Source organism: Schistocerca nitens, chromosome 4 (genome assembly GCF_023898315.1).
Source record: "Schistocerca nitens isolate TAMUIC-IGC-003100 chromosome 4, iqSchNite1.1, whole genome shotgun sequence".
NCBI classification, from domain to species: domain Eukaryota; kingdom Metazoa; phylum Arthropoda; class Insecta; order Orthoptera; family Acrididae; genus Schistocerca; species Schistocerca nitens.
The window spans coordinates 593,529,724-593,553,237 of NC_064617.1; the positions used below are offsets into that span (position 1 = coordinate 593,529,724).

General features: G+C 40.6%; 1 protein-coding gene across 1 annotated transcript in view; it reads left to right on the plus strand.

Annotated features, from left to right (window-relative positions):
• LOC126252865 (luciferin sulfotransferase-like) overlaps positions 1–23,514 on the plus strand; it is a 439,717-nt gene that overhangs the window by 222,588 nt on the left and 193,615 nt on the right. Inside the window, exon 4 of the mRNA XM_049953820.1 lies at positions 2,812–2,950. Coding sequence (XP_049809777.1) covers positions 2,812–2,950 — 139 coding nt within the window. The remainder of the gene's footprint in view (positions 1–2,811; positions 2,951–23,514) is intronic.

Genomic DNA, 23,514 nt, shown 5'->3' on the forward strand with positions numbered 1-23,514 from the left:
ATTGGCTAACTCCAATGCTAATTAATTCGGAAACGACGCAAGGTATCGAATTTTTGTTAAGAATTATTTCTCAGCGTAACCTCCCCTGCAACACCCTTACGACCTTTCCATACTGTTTATGGAGGTATGTGACATTAGATGCCTAAGCACGGATCATGTAATCCGCGTAAATAACGGACCGCTGATTTGCGTACGTGGTGATCTCATCTGATAGCGACCAGATGGATTCTATAGGACCAACATCAGGCGGATACCATCACCGAGACGTCAACGTGAGTACACTATACTGCTCCTCAAACCATTGTGTCTCGATTCTGGTTTCGAGACACGAACAGTTATGACATCTCCGTCGGGGAAGACATCAAGCATGAAGGGATGCAGGTTGCTCGCAGCTATCCGCGTCTCTTCGATTACTACCAGAGGTACCATGCAAGAATGTCTCCCATAGCATGATACTGTTCCCACCAGCCTGCGTCCGTGGCGCGCTTCACGTTTCGAACCGCCGTTCAACTCGATGACAGCGTCTGTGGAGACCACTATAGGCCTAGTATAGCAAAAATGTGATTCACCCGAAGATCCGACACGCTTCCATTAATCGACGGTCGAATATCGATGGCCCCGCGCACACTGAAATCGTAATTGTCGATGTCGTTGGGTCAACACGTAAACACGTAGGCGTGGTCTGCTGTGGAGCTCTATATTCAACGATGTACAATTAACGGGGTACTGCGAAACACTTGTGGGTGCACCATCATTGTGCTCTTTCGGCAGAGATGACACAGATCACCATCTGCCTTACAGACATGCCTTCGAACTCCCTGTTCTGTGAAGAGTCGTGGGCGTCCACCATTTAGCGCCTAGTGGTAGTTTCACTCTTCTTCTACCTACTTTCGGTAGATGCTCACGACACTCATCGCCATTTTCGAGATACTCGTTCACAGGCTTTGCGTAATAATAATCTGTCCTTTCTCAAAGTCGCTTGTCTTAATGAATACCCCTATTTGCATCCTGTATCTTCGCTAGGGTAATTCCCCGACCGTGTCTGCTCCGCTTGTATACGAGTATTTTTGTTACCAAGTCACACGCCCGCAACGCCACCTGGCGTCATTCAGCGTCGCGGTCGACACTGGTTTTAGTGTTCTGGCTTATCAGTGTATGTGTGGAACAGGAATTCAAGGAAATTCTATTGTTACAGTGATCTCCAAGAACATCGACGATAGACAAAACTATTGCTAGAGGACAGTGATAATTTCATTTGTCAACAAAATGGTGCTCCATTGCACTTCCATAACGATGTTCGTGCATCAGCTGGCAGTTTATTATTGATGCAATGTCCCCCACTTTCTCTGGAACTCATACTGTGTGATTTTTGCCTTTGGGTTTACATCAAATACAGGGCGACAATTAACTAAAAAAACCCAAATCAGTTACAAACTACGCTGTGCACACACTTTTTTCGACATGTACACGTCACTACGGATATTCTAATTTAGGCTATGACATGTTCGACATGCCTGCCATCATTTGTGATGATGTGGCACAGACTAATAACAAAATTATACATGACGCGCTGAAGTGTCGGAAAATCGATGCTGTCGATGACCTCCTGAATGGCTGTTTTCAGCTCATAAATGGTTTTGGGATTATTTCTGTACACCTTGTCTTTAATGTAGCCGCACAAAAAGGAGTTGCATGTGTTCAGATACGGAGAATATGGCGGCCAATCGATGACCATGCCAGTGGCCTCTGGGTATCCCAGAGCCAGAATGCCGTCCCCAAAGTGCTCGTCCAGGACATCAAACACCCTCCGGCTTCTATGGGGTCGAGCTACATCTTGCATGAACCACATCTTGTCTAAATCAGTGTCACTTTAGAAAAAGGCGATGAAATTACCTTAGAAAACCTTCACGTACCGTTCGGTAATCACAGTGCCATCCCTGAATATCGCACCAATTATTCCATGACTGAGCATTGCACACCACACCGTCACCCGTTGAGGGTGAAGACACTACTCGATCGCGAAATGCAAATTCTCAGACTCCCAAATGCGCCAATTTTGCTTATTGACGAACCGATCCAAATGGCGTCGCTAAGCCAAACCATATACGCGCATACTAATTCCCATCATGTCCCGCGGCCAACCATGCAGTTTGTACGTCCTAACGCAAGCAGTTCAAACGTTATAACGATTTTATTTCATATAGTTCAATAATTGTCACCCTGTACATTGTTTTCGCTACAGCACTTCCCCACAACATCGCTCACTAATGAGAACGTATCAGGGAAGCTGTGACTGACATCAATGCAGACGCTGTAGGGCGAGTGTGAACCGATCTGGGCTATAGACTTAAACTGTACCGTGTGATTAACGGTTCACTCAATGAACATTCGTCAACATGGCACAAACAACCTCATGAGTTGCTGTTTCCTTACATATAATAATATAGTACCTCACCTCAATGCAGAAATTTTTTGTAATACTTGACTGTGTCTAGATCATTTTCAATAACCCTGTAGTGTGCAACGTCACAGAATTGGCTCTGAGCACTATGGGACTCAACATCTGTGGTCATAAGTCCCCTAGAACTTAGAACTACTTAAACCTAACTAACCTAAGGACATCACACACATCCATGCCCGAGGCAGGATTCGAACCTGCGACCGTAGCAGTCGCGCGGTTCCTGACTGAGCGCCTAGGTCACAGAATTGAGACGATAATTTAACACATAGCCTAAACCGGTGGATTTTCTCAGAACACGACAGAAGAAAGAAATGTTGTCTATATTTTACTGATTTATCCCCTTCCTCTAGGTTCGTGGCAATCTCGCGATACACAGGACCGGACGGCGATACCTTGCAGCGCTGTACCGACATGCCGCGCCCGCGGTTCATCAAGAGCCACCTGCCGTACGAGCTGCTGCCGCAACAGCTCTGGACCAAGAAGCCCAAGGTAAGAAATCATGTGGGCGAGTAGCTCCTCTCTGAACCATTCCGATAATCAACCAGATAAATGAGATCAAGATAAATGAGCCTTTAACTGGATTCATATTCCCTGATTATCTACATCTACACACAACTACATACACACTCCGGAAGCCATCGTACGGTGCATGGCACTATACCACTACTACTTTTTTCCTTTCTCTCAGAAGTAGAATAGGGACGTACGGTGCATGGCAGAGGGTACTCTCTACCACTACTACTTTTTTCTCCTTTCTCTCAAAAGTAGCATAGGGAAATCAAGTGTCTATATGCCTCCATACGAACACTAATTTCTCTTATCTTCTTGGTCCTTACGCGGAATGTACATTGGCGGCAATATAATTGTTCTGCAGTCAGCTTCAAATGTTGGTTCCTGAAATTTCCTCAATAGTATTCCCCGAGAAGAACGTCGTCTTCTCTCTGGAGATTCCAATTGGAATTTCTGAAGCATCTTCATAATACTTGGATGTTGTTCGAATTGCTTCGGTGTCTTTCTTTAATCCGACTTGGTGCGGATCCCAAACGCTGTAACAATACTCACGAATGGGTCGCATTAGTGTTATATATGCGGCCTCCTGTGTGTGCAGCGCATTAGTAATACAATATTCGAGCATTACGAAATTGTTATTCCTACTCATCTGCATTAACTTATATTTTTCTACATTTATACATAGCTGCCGTTCATCATAATCATCTACATTCGTGGATTAAGTTCATCGTCTCAGCTCCAACGTTTCCTCTACCGACCCACATCCCTTACCCCTTTGTGTATATATTGGAAAACTTTTCGTATTGCATTCTGTCTCCGTATTGCTTCGACTTCTGCTTAATTGTGTCGATTTCTTCAGTTATTGCAAACGTTTTAAGCTCACTTCTAATTTCATCATTCCATAGGCTACCTTCTAGTTCAGATCCTTTAACCAATTTCTGACGTCACTGTTCTTTCTTGTTTGCTAGCCAAGTCCCAGATCTGTAAATTAGCACTCGACCAGCAAGTGCTTTATAGAATTTCCGTTGCGTTTCTGCAGTTGTCTTTTTGTTTAGTATTCTTTTAATCGTTCCACAGGTACCCTGAAATATTTCTGTCTTGTTCCTTATGTCTTTATCGTAATCAAAAGAAATTTCGCTGCCCCGGTAGTTAAACTGACCTACTTGCTCCATGATTTTGATTACCATCACTACTTTCGATCGTATCTGTTGTTTCCCTCGGAATGCCATTAGTTTCTTTTCCATTGACCTTTTTAAATTATAATTTTGGCCAATTTGATTATTACAGTTCTTCTTCTGATGTGGCGATTTTACTCTGGTTGTCAGCATACATTAATGTTTTTATATAATGGTCGCAACCTGGTTTTACTCCTTTGTTATTTCTTGTTGCCTCATTCCATTTTTTGATCATATCATTTATATATAAACTGAATAAAGTTGGAGAAATACTGCAATTCCTTGTTTAGTTATAATGCCATTATTATTTAGTTTTCCCCCGTTTTTATTGAACATTTAATTTGATTATATAAACTTCTTATAGCCCGTTTAAAGTGTGCAATTCCATTTTCTTGTACTATTGACCAAAGTTTTGTTTTGCTTCACCTGTCAAGTTCCTTGACATAGTACATAAAAGCTATCTGCGTCTCATTATTAAATTATCCTCATTTGCTTATCAAAGTAAATCTTCTATCATTGTTGTTCGTCCAAACCTAAATCCACTCCGGTCTTCAGTTAATATTGTTTTGGCTGTTGATGTTAAAATTTTTAAATGTACTTTATACCCAACTGTTAAAACACATTCGCCCCTGCAATTGTTACAGACGTTTCGATCTCCTCTTTCTTTAAAAATTGAGTACATTTCCTATATTCCCTCTTTTTGTAGCATAAATTTAAGAAACGTAAAAATCTTAATTTCAGGAGAATTCCGCAGTATTTTATTAACTCTCTGTTAATGTCATCTATACCAACTGCCTTTCTGTTGATCTTTTTTTTTTCAAGCTTTTCCAATTTTTCTAATATCAGTACAATCCCACCATCATACATTTCCGCATCATACATTTTATAGCGTTTACCCACTGTTTTTCATTGACTGTGTTATTGTTTAATGTACCTATTTCTTGTCTATGTTTCAGTGGTTTCTGGGCAGTAGCTTGTTGTCTACCAATGGCATTTGGTAGATAAGTGATATGTATGTCGCAAGTTGCTCTATATGCAGGGTGGTCCATTGATCGTGACCGGGCCAAATACCTCACGAAATAAGCGTCAAACGAAAAAACTACAAAGAACGAAACTTGTCTAGCTTGAAGGATGGCGCTATGGTTGGCCCGCTAGATGGCGCTGCCATAGGTCAAACGGATATCAACTGCGTTTTTTATAATAGGAACCCCCATTTTTTATTACATATTCGTATAGTACGTAAAGAAATATGAATTTTTTAGTTGGACCACTTTTTTCGCTTTGTCATACATAGCGCTGTAATAGTCATAAACATATGGCTCACAATTATAGACGAACAGTTGTTTACAGGTAGTTTTTTTAAATTAAAATACAGAACGTAGGTACGTTTCATCATTATATTTCGGTTATTCCAAAGTGATTCATGTACCTTTGTGAACTTATCATTTCTGAGAACGCATGCTGTTACAGCGTGATGACCTGTAAATACCATATTAATGCAATAAATGCTCAAAATGATGTCCGTCAACCTCAATGCATTTGTCAATACTTGTAACGACATTCCTCTCAACAGCGAGTAGTTCGCATTCCGTAATGTTCGCACATGCATTGACAATGCGCTGACGCATGTTGTCAGGCGTTGTCCGTGTATCACGATAGCAAATATCCTTCAGCTTTCCCCACAGCAAGAAATCCCAGGACGTCACATCCGGTGAACGTATGGGCCAATCCACCAGTCATGAAATATGGTATTCAATACCGGTTGAACCACACGCAAGCTATGTGCCGGACATCCATCATGTTGGAAGTACATCGCCATTCTGTCATGCAGTGAAACACCTTGTAGTAACATCGGTAGAACATTACGTACGAAATCAGCATACATAGCACCATTTAGATTGCCATCGATAATATGGGGGCCAATTATCCTTCCTCCCATAATGCCGCACCATATATTAACCCGCCAAGGTCGCTAATGTTCCACTTGTCGCAGCCATCGTGGATTTTCCGTTGCCAAATAGTGCATATTATGCCGGTTTACGTTACCGCTGATGGTGAATGACGCATCGTCGCTAAATAGAAAGCGTGCAAAAAATCTGTCATCGTCTCGTAATTTCTCTTGTGCCCAGTGGCAGAATTGTACACGACCTTCAAAGTCGTCGCCATGCAATTCCTGGTGCATAGAAATATGGAACGGGTGCAATCGATGTTGATGTAGCATTCTGAACACCGACGTTTTCGCGACTCCTGATTCTCCCGCAATTTGTCTGCTACTGATGTGCGGATTACCCGCGACAGCAGCTAAAACACCTACTTGGGCATCATTTGTTGCAGGTCGTGGTTGACGTTTCGTATTTGCCTGGACACTTCCTGTTTCCTTAAATAACGTGACTATCCGGTGAACGATCCGGACAGTTGGATGATGTCGTCCAGGATACCGAGCAGCATACATAGCACACGCCCGTTGGGCATTTTGATCACAATAGTCATACATCAACACGATATCAACCTTTTCCGCAATTGGTAAACGGTCCATTTTAACACGGGTAATGTATCACGAAGCAAATACCGTCCGCACTGGTGGAATGTTACGTGATACCACGTACTTATACGTTTGTGACTATTACTGCGCCATCTATCACAAAGCGAAAAAAGTGGTCTAACAAAAATATTCATATTTCTTTACATGCTACACGAATATGAATAAAAAATGGGGGTTTCTATTTTAAAAAACACAGTTGATATCCGTTTCATCTATGGCAGCACCATCTAGCCGGCCAACCATAGCGCCATCTGGTTTCCCCCCTCAAGCTAGATGAGTTTCGTTCTTTGTAGTTTTTTCGTTTGATGCTTTCTTCGTGAGATATTTGGCCCGGTCACTATCAATGGACCACGCTGCATATTTTCACATTCTCGTTTAGCAGTTGCTCTATTCCGATCATACTCTGCTCTTAATTCTGGAGTTTTTCCTTGCAGATATTTTATGTATGCTTCCTGTTTCTCTTCAGGTTCGTGGTAACCCAAATGAATGATCCCAAGTCGTGGTACGCCTAACACTTCCAAAAGTTCACAGACCTCTGGTCTGAACAACACTCTTCTCACACAGCAGCATAAATACCTCATTGGGTGTTAGTTGCACTCGATACCTCAAAACGACGCCAGCTCGCGAACGTTTGTACTGCACAATTCACCTCCATGCACCTGCTCTCCATTTCCAGAGTTTTTTGGCCCACTGAAAATATGAATTATATGATCCGCTGCGTGCCATTCCCTTTCACGAGGTGGCCAAACAACGACATTTCGTACTGTACTATTCAGCTCCATTTAGCGGCTCGCCATTTCCGAGTATTTCTGGCCCACTGAAGAAACGTAGATTTTGTGTTCCGCTATTTACCATTCCCCTTCGTGAGGTTACCCACCCCAGCTGTCCTTTGCATACATTTACACTCACAATGTTATCTCAGAAACTGTTTGATATGGATCTGCAGTCACAAACTGCATAAACTCCTTTCGGGTCTGAAACCGAGATAAATTTACAGGAAAAGATTGTGAGACATACACGAGAACACCGCATATAAAACTAGATCTTTTTGTTCATGTTTCACACGTTCTAGGGCTATATTAATCATAGAAACAGGTCAAGCAGTAATTGTCTCGGCATTTAGCGCATGTTGTAAACGCCGCATTTTTCTTCCTACACAAAAATAAATTTGGTTTACAGTCATATAAGGTAGTCTTTCATTGCATAGTTTGGCAGGAGCTCTTGCGTAACGCTGCTCGAAGTCAAAAAAAGCAAACTAACGGAGTACGAAGTCCTGTTGTTGTTGTTGTTGTTGTTGTGGTCTTCAGTCCTGAGACTGGTTTGATGCAGCTCTCCATGCTACTCTATTCTGTGCAAGCTTCTTCATCTCCCAGTACCTACTGCAACCTACATCCTTCTGAATCTGCTTAGTGTATTCATCTCTTGGTCTCCCTCTACGATTTTTACCCTCCACGGTGCCCTCCAATGCTAAATTTGTGATCCCTCGATGCCTCAAAACATGTCCTACCAACCGATCCCTTCTTCTAGTCAAGTTGTGCCACAAACTTCTCTTCTCCCCAATCCTATTCAATACCTCCTCATTAGTTACGTGATCTACCCACCTTATCTTCAGCATTCTTCTGTAGCACCACATTTCGAAAGCTTCTATTCTCTTCTTGTCCAAACTAGTTATCGTCCATGTTTCACTTCCATACATGGCTACACTCCATACAAATACTTTCAGAAACGACTTCCTGACACTTAAATCTATACTCGATGTTAACAAATTTCTTTTCTTGAGAAACGCTTTCCTTGCCATTGCCAGTCTACATTTTATATCCTCTCTACTTCGACCATCATCGTTTATTTTACTCCCTAAATAGCAAAACTCCTTTACTACTTTAAGTGTCTCATTTCCTAATCTAATCCCCTCAGCATCACCCGATTTAATTTGACTACATTCCATTATCCTCGTTTTGCTTTTGTTGATGTTCATCTTATATCCTCCTTTCAAGACACTGTCCATTCCGTTCAACTGCCCTTCCAAGTCCTTTGCTGTCTCTGACAGAATTACAATGACATCCGCGAACCTCAAAGTTTTTACTTCTTCTCCATGAATTTTAATACCTACTCCGAATTTTTCTTTTGTTTCCTTTACTGCTTGCTCAATATACAGATTGAATAACATCGGGGAGAGGCTACAACCCTGTCTCACTCCTTTCCCAACCACTGCCTCCCTTTCATGCCCCTCGACTCTTTTAACTGCCATCTGGTTTCTGTACAAATTGTAAATAGCCTTTCGCTCCCTGTATTTTACCCCTGCCACCTTCAGAATTTGAAAGAGAGTATTCCAGTTAACATTGTCAAAAGCTTTCTCTAAGTCTACAAATGCTAGAAACGTAGGTTTGCCTTTTCTTAATCTTTCTTCTAAGGTAAGTCGTAAGGTCAGTATTGCCTCACGTGTTCCAAAATTTGTACGGAATCCAAACTGATCTTCCCCGAGGTCGGCTTCTACCAGTTTTTCCATTCGTCTGTAAAGAATTCGCGTTAGTATTTTGCAGCTGTGACATTAAACTGACAGTTCGGTAATTTTCACATCTGTCAACACCTGCTTTCTTTGGGATTGGAATTATTATATTCTTCTTGAAGTCTGAGGATATTTCGCCTGTCTCATACATCGTGCTCACCAGATGGTAGAGTTTTGTCATGACTGGCTCTCCCGAGGCCATCAGTAGTTCTAATGGAATATTGTCTACTCCCGGGGCCTTGTTTCGACTCAGGTCTTTCAGTGCTCTGTCAAACTCTTCACGTAGTATCTTATCTCCCATTTCGTCTTCATCTACATCCTCTTCCATTTCCATAATATTGTCCTCAAGTACATCGCCCTTGTATAAACCATCACACGTTCTACGGCTATATTAATCATAGAAACAGGTCAAGCAGTAATTGTCTCGGCATTTAGCGCATGTTGTAAACGCCGCATTTTTCTTCCTACACAAAAATAAATTTGGTTTACAGTCACATAAGGTAGTCTTTCATTGCATAGTTTGGCAGGAGCTCTTGCGTAACGCTGCTCGAAGTCAAAAAAGCAAACTAACGGAGTACGAAGTCCTGTACGGTTTAATTAATCACTTCGTGGAAAGTTACTTGCAGAGTTCTCGTGAAAGCTGTAACTACAATCCTTTCTTGTAAATTTATTTGCTATCGCAAATTTTCCTTTTCCTTTGCTTTCTATGCTTTTCACTTATTTGTGCGGAAAATAACATAAAAACTGAAAATGAAAATACATGCGCGTAGATACTTGGCCCAACAACCCTCAGATTACAGTTCTGTACAGTGCCAATCGTTCCCCGGAAACTGCAGTAATATACGTGGTTTAATCCTCGCCAGACCCGCACCAAACACCCTTTTTTTAGCTCTTGGCCATCTGGAGCTTCCATTTTCGTCACTTTAATTTCTGGTCAAGCCGCTGACACAGCAATAAATCTGGACGAAATCGGTGATGACGAAGAGGATCCGTCTGTTTGTATGATAGGTTTCGACGGACACAGGCTTAGTAGCGTACTGTAAACACAAGTGAATAGGTTAACAGGTATTTTATTGTACGTTTCCTTCCCCGCGGTGAAGCGTAATTTTTCATACTAAGATGCAGCTCAGCTTGTGTTAAACTTCCAAAAATTTTTAATCTCTTTCCACATCACCTTCTGTATGTGAACAATTTTTCACGCTTTTCTCCAACGGGCTTATCTGATATGTTTTGTGACTGTCATTTCAACTGATGTTGTTAAACATGCTGTTATGTTGTTTGTGTAAATCTTCTTTCCTGTGGAGTTCTATTACTTATTTTTATATCTATAAACCTGCATTTAAATAGAGTCTAAAGTGGTTGTAAATTTAGGTAGAGGTGTAATATGATTACGTTTTCCTTATATTGTCTTCGTCTTCTGCTTCCTCTTCACACACACACACACACAAACACACACACAGGTTGTTCTCTCAACGTTTAGTCTTAATGTTTTCTGGTATGTTCCCTTCACCTTTACTTACTCTTTACATTAAATAGTTGTCTCACATGTGAACTGCTGAAGATGACATTTACTCCGTTTTGCACCTCACTCTCTGTGTGTAACGTACATTTCAAAGGTTTCCAACAGAACTGAAAACTCTTTCCTGAAGATCATCAGAGTCGGATGATGGTCTTATGAGCCTAAAACCGGTTGACTAAATACATAAAGGAATTAATGCCGTAAAATAAAGCTATTTTTACGTTTTTCTTACATATATGTGAAGTTATCGTACCAAGCAGCGCCATATAACTCAATTAATATGATAGTGGTTGGCCTTTTGATGCATGATAGTGCTTTCGTTATTGAGAACGCTGAGCTGTAATTGTATTTGTTACAAATAGAATGATTGAAATTATTGTCTGTGGACTAATTCAGGAGAGGGGTTTAAGAGAATTGCAAAGTTAGCAATTTTTGAGTCCTCTTTTCCTTACAACGCCAAGGACATTGCAGAACTTTTCTTAAAACTGTCGGTGTAATACGTTCTGCGGTTAATTGGACCCTCTTCGCCTGTTCTTTTATAGTATACACAATTCACAGCCTGTGGGTTCTTACGTGACAACAGATGTTATTTTGTATTCCTTTCTGTATCACGAGCATACCCTATGAAAATAGAGCACAAAAAACGAAAAGGCAAATAAGATCCCTAGAAGTACCAGTCCACTTATTCAAACGTTCCACTACGTTTATGCCCTGTTTACACAGTAGGCCAGAGAGGAAAACAAATTAAGGCTTTAACAGCTACGCATTGTAAATTTAAATGTACTTCAGTTTGCTGTTACCCTGAATAGACAATAAGTTAATTATGCTGCAGACGACGTAAACGCAGAAAGAAAACAGTCAGAAAAGAGATTGAATAAAGGAAGTTAAGCTACCTGCTTGGAAAATTCTTTATATAGCTTACCAGTCTGTTTGCTTTAATTCTAAAACAATTCATTGTTATTTATATACACTTGAAAGCACATTCATGCGCTTAGAAAATGCACTCCCCGTTTCGGTGAGAAAACGGCCAACGAAATGCGTTTATGGACATCTTTCCAAATAGCAGGTAGTCTCTTTGGTACTCGAACCGGTTTCAACTTTCAGCAGCGATTTTTACCTATAGCACTGTCATATGGATTTTCTAATTAATAAATTTTTTTGGTGAATGTAGATACGTAATTCTGCATGAGATACCTATTAGTACTCCTGACGATCTTTGAATTACCATGAAAGTCCTGCTTACTAACGTATGGGCACGGGAAAACATTAATTAAGGTAGTCATAAATCTGCAACATCCACTTTCAGTCTGTTGGTTACTCGTCGTTATGATTTCCACGGGACATACAGTCGTGTCTTGACAGTAATGATGCAGCTTTATCAGGCTCCGTTTCTCCTTCAGTCTTTAGTAATGCTGGAATTTTCATTCTTTATCATCCTCGTAAGTACGAAGAAGTTCAATAACGGCAGTCTCCGTCTCTTTTTCTACAACATTACAGTAAATACTTCGGTACAACACTGATGTTAGAAAGTCATGAGGTGCCGATATGCACGTATGAAACATGATGACGTTAAGCCTTTGTTTAAGAAAAGAGATAAAGAAATACCATCAAATTTCCGTTCAATTTCACTTTTACCAGCATTCTCAAAAATTTTAGAAAAGTTAGTATACAGTCGGCTTCTTAACCATCTGACAACAAATAATATATTGTCCAAGTCTCAGATCGGATTTCTAAAGGTTCTGATATTGTGAAGGCTGTTTACATATACAGCTAAAATGTATTTAATTCATTAGGCAAAAAATTACAAGCTACTGGTATATTTTGTCATCAGTCAAAGGCATTTGACTGTGTAAATCACAATATCCTTCTAAGTAAATTAGAATATTACGGTGTAACAGGAAATGCTGCAAAATGATTCCATTCCTGCTCTCCTAAAGGAAACAAAGGGTGTCATTAGGAAAAAGGCGGGACTTCAGCTATCATGTTCTATTCAACTGGGAACCTGTTACATGTAGCGGATCGTAAGGTTCCATCTTAGGGCCCTTGATTTTTCTTAGGTTTATAACGACCTTTTATCAGCCACAGAACCAGATGCCAAGTTTGTAGATGATACGAAGATCGCAACAAATATCAAATCAAGTATAGTCTTAGGAATATCGGTTAACGAAATTTTCATGGACTTCATTAAATTGTTTCTAGCTAATTTTGTCGCTAAACTTCGATAAACTTCGTTAACACAAGACATGCTCAGATAGAAAAAGCGGGCAAAAAGCGGACAGTGTTAAGTTCTTGCTTGATAATAAATTCAACTGCGAGGAGCACACCACAGAACAGACGCGCCTAAACAAGTCTCTGTTAGGAATACGTATGTTGTCAAACATAGTGTATATGCAAACGAAACGCCAGACATACTATGCTTACTTTAATTCCATAACGTTATATGAGACTGTTCTTTGGGGTAACTCATCAAGCCAAGGTAATATTTCCGGGTACGAAAACATGTTCAAATGTGTGTGAATTCCTAAGGGACCAAACTGCTGAGGTCATCGGTCGCTAGACTTACACAGTACTTAAACTAACATACGCTAATAACAACACACACACACCCTTGCCCGAGGGAGGACTCGAACCTCCGGCGGGAGGGGCCGTGCAATCCGTGACATGGCGCCTCAAACCGAACACATGTAATAAGTATCATTTGTGGAGTGAATTCAAGAACATCCTGCAGACGCCTGTTTAGAGAACTAAGGGTATTGACAACTGCTTCCCAAATACATTTACTTCTTTGTGAAATTTGTCATTAAAATACACCTCTCTTTCAAAGAAACAGTTCATGGAATCGATACCAGAAATGAGAATAATCGTCACCCTCACTTTGGCCCAAAAAGGTATCTGTTATTCAGGAACACACATTTTCGGTATCTTGGCAGCAGACATAAAAAGTTTAACTACCATTAAAATTCAGTTCAACAGGAGCCTAAGGATTTACCGTGGCCAATTACTTCGACTCCATTGATGAGTATCTTAGTAGAAACAGCTGATGTCTGTATGTTACCATTAATATAAAATAATACGAATATTTTTATAATCAGACTTCTGACAAATTCAGTGCACTAACTCTGTCATTGTAAATAGGTGTTGAAAAATCATTCTTCAGTTCAATGTTTCTTACCTCACAAACGCACTCATTGCTCATCCATGACGATCATTCCACTTGGTATTTGTGGTAGGTTCATTAGTATATTTGTTTTCTTTGTAAATATTTATTATGCATTCCTGTTCTTCTGACACGTTCTGCAATCTCGAAGATCTCCTCAATACGGATCAATTGGATCAAAAAGTATATCTAATCTAATCTCATTCAGTATAAGAATGTAAGAACCGTAAGACCTGCATGACATTTGTGGAAAGGTTAAACTTCCAAATTTGTTGTGAACATTAAAACTTTATGCATTTGAATATAACATCCTTTAAATAATTTTACATAGATATTAATTTAATGCACTGGCTGTCTGACTATATTGCAACTGTATTACAAAAGGTACTTCTTTCTTTCGTGATATAAATGCCCACTTAGGATTACACTGTACAACAAGAATCTTTCGAAAGTTTAACTTCGTTCCGAACAAATATTGGGTACCAGTTTCTTTAACAAAGTATACTGGCAGTCTTGCTGTGAAAGCAGCGTTAATAGTCAATTTATAAGCAGACCAATTGTCCACTGCAACTTGTATGCGTACTTGAATAGACTATGATGGAACTGATAGGGTACCATCTAACTATAAAGGACTCGAAGTTTTACTTTTCTGTATACTACAACAACAACACTACAGAATAACCTACACCATGTAAAAAGGGTAACGAAATACAGTGCTTAGAGCTTGCCTTGGATGGACAAACTCGACAACTTTGTGCTCATTTAATAGTTGCACATAAATCTGGTTCCATTTTGTACATAGCACGGACTATTGGCATAGTCTTCTGCTCTTGGTACGACGTCATGTGCTATTCCTTTTCTACCAGTTGTCCATGACAATGGTCGACGCTGGGCTGGTTATTATATTTTAGGCGAATGCACAACCATCTTTCGTATGCTCTGAAATTACTCTATCCTCAGATTTTAAAAAAACCACATCCCTGTGCCGAACACACGACTCTGTCCATTCGATCACTACGAACAATGAAACTTCCTGGCAGATTAAAACTGTGTGCCGGACCGAGACTCCAAATCGGGACCTTTGCCTTTCGCGGGCAAGTGCTCTACCAACTGAGCTAACCAAACACGATTCACGCCCCGTCCTCACAGCTTTACTTCTGCCAGTATCTCGTCTCCTACCTTCCGCGCACTTGCCCGCGAAAGGCAAAGGTCCCGAGTTCGAGTCTCGGTCCGGCACACAGTTTTAATCTGCCAGGAAGTTTCATATCAGCGCACGCTCCGCTGCAGAGTGAAAATCTCATTCTGACTACGAACAATGTTTTACCTGTTACTTTCATAAAATATCTAGGATGAATTAAATAGGAACGACCCCATAAACTAATCGCAGGAAAGACTGGTGCCAGACTGCGATTCGGAGCTCACAGAACCTCGTTCGAGCAAAGCTTGAAATTGCTCGTAAGTATGGGATAAGCACCAGATAGGACTGTTAGAGAAAATAGAGGAAAACCTTGAACAGCAGCGTGTTTCGTTACAGGTTCATTTATTAAGCACGTAAGCGCCACGGAGATGATCAACGAAGTCCAGTGGCACAAGAGAGGCGTTCTGCATCACTGTATCGCTTACTGTTCAAGTTCCGAGGGGGTGCGTACATAGAAAAGTCAACAAATATAATGCTCCCTCCGACGTATATCTCGTGGAAAAACCATGAAGATAAAATCAGAGATTCGAGCCCACAAGGAGGTTTACCGTCAATCATTCTCCCGGAAAACTTTTACGGCTGGAACAGCAGAGGGTTGAAGGGGCAGTGCTACAAAAAATACCCTTTGCCAAACACCGCAAGGTATCTTGCGGAGTGTAGCTGTAAACGCAGATGTCATTGTAGAAGTTAGCAACTGTTGTACACTTAGCATCGTTCACACGTACGGCGACTTGCTACTATATAATACAGACTTACCTGCAAAAATAATGAAGACAGAGCACTGTTTATACTAGTACTGGGAGCGTATCGCCCGGTAAACTGCTTGTGACTCACAGGCAATCTGCCCATTGACAAACAAATTTCCTTTTGAAGGGTGCAGTAACTTCCCACGCGATCCCACGTCGCTGCAGCGTACCACATAAAAATTAATTTTAACTCTTCTCGGTGTGACATTTTATCAAAGAAGTACTCCATGGATTTTATACAGTAGTTTATAATACTCCACATTTTTACGCAACTCTACAGTCAGATGTTGTTGTTGTGGTCTTCAATCCAGAGACTGATTTGATGCAGCTCTCTATGCTACTCTATTCTGTGTAAGCTTCTTCATCTCCCAGTACCTACTGCAAACTACATCCTTCTGAATCTGTTTGGTGTATTCACCACTTGGTCTCCCTCTATGATTTTTACCCTCCACTCTGCCCTCCAATTGGTGATCCATTCATGCCCCAGAAAATGTCCTACCAACCGATCCATTCTTCTAGTCAAGTTGTGCCACAAATTTCTCTTCTCTCCAGTTCTATTCAATACCTCCACATTAGTTAAGTGGTCTACCCATCTAATCTTCAGTATTCTTCTGTAGCACCACATTTCGAAAGCTTCTACTCTCTTCTTGTCTAAACTATTTATCGTCCACGTTTCAATTCCATACATGGCTACACTCCATACAAATACTTTCAGAAACGACTTCCTGACACTTAAATCTATACTCGATGTTAACAAATTTCTCTTCTTCAGAAACGCTTTCCTTGCTATTGCCAGTCGACATTTTATATCCTCTCTACTTCGACCATTATTAGTTATTTTGCTCCCCAAATAGCAAAATTCATTGACAAGTTTAAGCGTCTCATTTCCTATTCTAATTCCCCCAGCATCACCCGATTTAATTCGACTACATTCCATTATCCTCGTTTTGCTTTGGTTGATATTCATCTTATATCCTGCTTTCAAGACACTGACCATTCCGTTCAGCTTCTCTTCCAGGTCCTTTGCAGTCTCTGACAGAATTACAATGTCATCGGCGAACCTCAAAGTTTTTATTTCTTCTCCATGGATTTTATCTCCTACTCCGAATTTTCCTTTTGTTTCCTTTACTGCTTGCTCAGTATGCTGATTGAATAACATCGGGGATAGGCTACAACCCTGTCTCACTCCCTTCCCAAGCACTGCTTCCCTTTCATGCCCCTCGACTCTTATTACTGCCAACCGGTTTCTGTACAAATTCTAAATAGCATTTCGCTCCCTGTATTTTATCCCTGCCACCTTCAGAATTTGAAAGAGATTATTCCAGTCAACATTGTCAAAAGATTTCTCTAAGTCTACAAGTTCTAGAAACGTAGGTTTGCCTTTCCTTAATCTATTTTCTAAGATAAGTCGTAGTGTCAGTATTGCCTCTCGTGTTCCAATATTTCTACGGAATCCAAACTGATCTTCCCCGAGGTCGGCTTCTACCAGTTTTTCCATCCGTCTCTAAAGAATTCGTGTTAGTATTTTGCAGCCGTTCGGTAATTTTCACATCTGTCAACAGCTGCTTTCTTTGGGATTGGAATTATTATATTCTTCTTGAAGTCTGAGGGTATTTCCCCTGTTACATACATCTTGCTCACCAGATGGTAGAGTTTCGTCAGTTCTGGCTCTCCCAAGGCTATCAGTAGTTCTAATGCAATGTTGTCTACTCCCGGGGCATTGTTTCGACTTAGGTCTTTCAGTGCTCTGTCAAACTATTCACGCAGTATCATATTTCTCATTTCATCTTCGTCTACATCCACTTCCAGCTCCATAATAATGTCCTCAAGAACGTCGCCCTTGTGTAGAGCCTCTATATACTTATTCCACGTTTCTGCTTTTCCTTCTTTGCTTAGAACTGGGTTTCTATCTGAGCTCTTGATATTCATGCAAGTGGTTCTCTTTTCTCCAAAGGTCTCTTTAACTTTCCTGTAGGCAGTATCCATCTTACTCCTAGTGATATACGCCTCTACATCCTTACATTTGTCCTCTAGCCATCCCTGCTTAGCCATTTAGCACTTCCTGTCGATCTCATTTTTGAGACGTTTGTATTCTTTTTGCCTGCTTCATTTACTACATTTTTTTTTTATTTTCTCCTTTCATCAATAAAATTCAATATCTCTTCTGTTACCCGATCCTCTGCTACCTTCACTATTTCATCTCTCAAAGCTATCCATTCTTCTTCTACTGTATTTCTTTTCCCCATTCTTGTCAATCGTTCCCTAATGCTCTCCCTGAAACTCTGTACAACCTCTGGTTCTGTCTGTTTATCCAGGTCCTAGCTCCTTAAATTCCCACCTTTTTGCAGTTTCTTCAGTTTTAATCTACAGTTCATAACCAATAGATTGTGGTCAGAGTCCACATCTGCCCCTGGAATTGTCTTACAATTTAAAACCTGGTTCCTAAATCTCTGTCTTACCATTATATAATCTATTTGAAACCTCTCAGTATCGCCAGGCTTCTTCCATGTATAAGACCTTCTTTTATGATTCTGGAACCAAGTGTTAGCTATGATCAAGTTATGCTCTATGCGAAATTCTACCATGCGCTTTCCTCTTTCATTCCTTCCTCACATTCCATATTCACCTACTACGTTTCCTTCTCTTCCTTTTCCTACTATCGAGTTCCAGTCACACATAATTATTAAATTTTCCTCTCTCTTGACTATCTTTATAATTTCTTTTATCTCATCATACATTTCATCAATCTCTTCGTCATCTGTGGAGCTAGTTGGCATATAAACTTGTACTACTGTGGTAAGGGTGGGCTTCATATCTATCTTGGCCACAATAGTGCGTTCACTATGCTGTTTGTAGGAGCTTACCCGCATTCGTATTTTTTTATTCATTATTAAACTTACTCCTGCATTACCCCTATTTCATTTGGTATTTATAACCGTGTATTTACCTGACCAAAAGTCTTGTCCCTCCTGCCACCGAACTTCACTAATTCCCACTATATCTTACATTAACCTATCCATTTCCTTTTTCAAATTTTCTAACCTACCTACCCGATTAAGGGATCTGACATTCCGCGCTCCGACCCGTAGGACGCCAGTTTTCTTTCTCCTGATAACAACGTCCTCCTGAGTAGTCCCCGCCCAGAGATCCGAATGGGGGACGATTTTACCTCCGGAATATTTTACCCAGGAGGACGCCATCATCATTTAACCATACAGTAAAGCTGCATGCCCTCGGGAAAATTACGGCTGTAGTTTCCCCTTGCTTTCAGCCGTTCGCAGTACTAGCACAGCAAGGCCATTTTGGTTAGTGTTACAAGGCCAGATCAGTCAATCATCCAGACTGTTGTCCTTGCAACTACTGAAAATTTGCTGCCCCTCTTCAGGAACCACACGTTTGTCTGGCCTCTCAACAGATACCCCTCCGTTGTGGTTGCACCTATGGTACGGCTATCTGTATCGCTGAGGCACGCAAGCCTCCCCACCAACGGCAAAGTCCATGGTTCATGGAGGGGGTTTGTCAGATATGTAAATATATACTGTCAGATATTTACATGAAATAATACAAATATAAAACTGACATTACGATCCTTCTATGACTTGAATATTATTTTAAACAGGTTTAGTTAGAAAAATTAAAAGGTGCACACAAATACAAACATGGTAAAACAAATATTTCAATCTGCTGGTTATGTGTTTATTTAGTGTAGATGTGTTACATTGTGCACTTGTGAGAAGACATACCTTCCGTAATTATTTAGTACTAATGTAAGCTTTACCGTCTAGAATTATACTATAAGTTAGGTTGTAAGATGTGGTAACTTTTTGCAATATGTACATTACTACGTATAGATTACGCATGCAGAAGATGTCAGAACAGATTTTTGAGTGAAAAAAGTATTAAACTTTTCTGCACGTAGATAATTCATTATACACAAATCAGAGAAAACAACGTAAAGTGTTAATTGGGAAATGCGAGCAACGTTGTAGAAAAGTTTATGCTACACAGTTTATATGCTTCTGCACGTAAACCATTCTTCAGATATTGGGAGTGAACAACCTGTGTGTGGGGAGCAGGGTTCGACCAAACATAAGTTGCACCTTATGCAAAATAAATATGGACACACGTATAAACTGTTAATGGTAAACGTGTCAATGTAGGGCATCTGAGGGAATCAGCATTAAATCATTCGCATTGCTACCTTGCTGAGCTTGTTAAAAGTGAATGTCGAATAAATCACAAACACTCCAAAAATGTTTCAAAATAGGTAGACAGTTATTGAATTCAGAACTCTGTTATTTTTATTGCAGAAAGTTTTCTTGTTCTTGGGCGCTGAACTCATATTAAAATGTGATTCCCATAAAGCTACCTACGAATTCGAAATTTACTTTCATTTGTCTCCGTTCCACGCTAGATTCTTCACTTCTATATGTTTATACCGGTAAGATTTTGCCTGAAATAGCTTGGCAATAACGTTACGGGAATTGTAGAATATTCTAGAGTCACTACTTTTGTAGAGACGAGTGGCATTTCCATTCACATATTAAATTAAGCTCTCGACGCCCCGCGGTCTGTTATGGCCAGGGTATTATACGATGCTGCGCAGAGATATTTCTGTACAAGCAAACCAGAGAAAACCACACAATGTAGCAAGGGAAAAATGCAAACAGCCCTACAGTAAACACTCTTCTGCACCATTTATATGCTTCCTCTTTTGTCAGTATGCCATAATGAAAGGACAGCAGTAAGGCTGCTAGAGATGAGTAACAGCAAAACGTCGCATAGCTGTAAGAAAGAACGCAGTAGGAGGAAATATCAAAGTTTCACGTCCCATCAAAGGCAAGTTCATTACAAATGTAGCACTACTTCGGAGTGGGGAGCCTTGTAACGACACTCTGTTATTCACAGTTCTGCTGACCGCAGTTGGTGGACTTAGGATAATTTACCGGCTACCACACTTGTGAGTCGTCGTCGGAACTAATAATCTCAAAAATACAAAATGCAAAATTACCTTTCAATATATAAAGTTAAGTAATGGAAAATACAGAAAAATAATGAATATGCACCCAGTACCTTCTTACGAAAGTAACACGTCTGATAATTATCTAGCGTCCAAATTGCTCACTTTAAATGAACTGCCTTGCTTGCCAATGCGTAGTACTTCCAAAATGGCAGTGTTTTGTTCCTAGAGAAGTATAATAAAATAAATTTATTAATCAATACAGGCTCCGAACTACTGATATTTCACCCTCGCAAAGGAAGAGACCAGTTATTTTAACAGATAAAGTAACCTAAATGTACTTTTTATGTCGGCGATTTTTCTTCTACTTCCGTTCCCTCTTCCTAGCTCCACGATTGGGGTTAAGAGTTTCCACGAATTTCTCGTTTACCTGGAGCACTTGATGCTAAGGAAATTTGTCTGTTGTATGCTGAATTAGAATCTCTAAAAGCAACGAAAAAATCCGTAACTAGCGATTAATTTACTAATGTTTCCAAGAGAAAATTCAGTATATTTGTTCGTCCGACTAATATAAATGCTGATATTGTAAGGATAAATGAAAAATGTAAAATAAACATGTTGATTTTTTATTGTTTTATCTTGGCATTGCTTATTCTATTAAATCTATAATATATAACCCTTCATCACCTATTCGAATCCAATTTCTTATTTGTGAAGGAAGTACGTTTAAATACTAGGATGCATATTTTTATTTAGGCCTATGTCTTTCGCTATTCGTTGAAAATGCGGTCTTAAGCTCCGATTCCTCTAAATTTCCTACATCTGTATTGCGATGTCCTTGTTCAGTTGTATGATAATTACATTTTACCTGACTGTAGCACTGCAACGTTGACAGTCGCATGCAGTGTTAACTCAGTGATAAAAGACCCCCAGAACTGAGCATCCAGCTCTTGCTAGTGCTGACTAAAGCCAACTATACACTCAAGAGCTCGCACATTTAACCAACCAACAATTCATATAACTGGCAGCTCACGTAGTTTGCAGTTTTATATAAAGGGAGCATTTCATGATTTATTTACAACATATAGGGTGGCGCAGAAATGTTGCGACAGACTTCGAGAGGTTGTAGAGGGTGTCCTGAGGAACAAATCGACGATAGGAGCCTGTGCCCGAAAACGGCATGCAACGATGCTACACAGCATCGAAGTTAAAGTCGCCGGCACTTGCCGCTAGGCCACCCCTTTGGCAGCAAACCTGACTTTGTACGCTGACGTAGCGTTGGCGCTACGTCTCGCAATGTTGTTTGTTATTCAGTGATCGCGACTGATTGCCACGATCGCCAGTGCAGGAGATGGAGCTAGCTGCTGCGTAAAGAGGCCTCAGCTCCTTTGAATGCGATGCTCTGTTGCTTCAGTGGATGGCGGTTTTGGACACGGGTTTCCATCTTCAGTTCATTTTTCTTCTGGGACTCTCTAAAATATCCAACATATTTCGGTTTACAGGAGACAAGTGTTCGAAACCGTCATCCACCAAGGCAATAGAGCATGAAATTCATAGGAGACAAGGACTGTCTGCACAGTAGCATTTTCTCCACTGGCGATCGAGGCAGTCGGTAGCGATCACTGAAAAACAAACAACATTGGAATACATTCCGCCTACGCCCCGTCAGCGTACAAAGTCACGTTCGCTGCCAGAGGGATGGTCTGGTGGCAGGCGCCAGCGCCTGTAATTTCGACGCTCTGTACTGTCACTGGATGACGTTTCCAGACACGGTTTCCTGTGTTCGATTCGTTCTTGAAGACACGCTCTGCAACCCGTCGAAGTTTATCGTAGTGTTTCTGGGACACCCTGTATATTAAGCAACGTATATAGCACGTACTCTCGCGACAGGCTGTAAAGTCATAAATAAGCTATAAGGAACATCCTCACCTTCCAAGTAGAAAAAATTCATTAAATGAAAATACCGGTACCTCTCAAATGAAACTGTTTAAATGTTTCTTATCCGAAAAATGGTTCAAATTGCTCTAAGCACTATGGGACTTAACATCTGAGGTCATCAGTCTCTTGGACTTAGAACTACGTAAACCTAACTAACCTAAGGAAAGCACACACATCCATACCTGAGGCTGGATTCGAACCTGCAACCGTAGCAGCCGCGTGGTTCCGGACTGCAGCGCCTAGAAACGCTCGGCCACAGCGGCCGGCTTTCCTATCAGGATTTCTGCCAATGTGTCGGTTTTTGTGCAGCACGTAATAGCTGAGAGACAAGGGCAGTGCTTAGTAATGTGTGGCAAGTGTCGATTTAAGGAATGAAGCCTTCCAACTCATGACATCATCTAATGTTTGAAATGAATAGAATGATAGTCACCCGTTTGTTTCTATAATGAAGGAAGCTGGTACACCTATTTGCTGCTGCTTCAGAATCTCCAATATATGTTTACTACCATGTGATACGTTGTAATTTTTACCAATTCGGATTTACTCGGCAACAGGTATTCAAGTATTTTCCGATTTTCCGAGAATCTGTTTATATCGCTACTGCTGATTTGATATTAAACGTGAAATTCAATTGATTGCAAAAGACTGATTATGCTAGCGGATTTTTTAACGACAACAAATATTAAGACCGAAGAACTGTTTCTCATAACAGCAAGCAACAATTAATATACGTAATACATTGCCTGTAGCAACCTATAAATTGCCTATGAAAGGCAAAATATCTCTATTGGGTCGGCCGCCA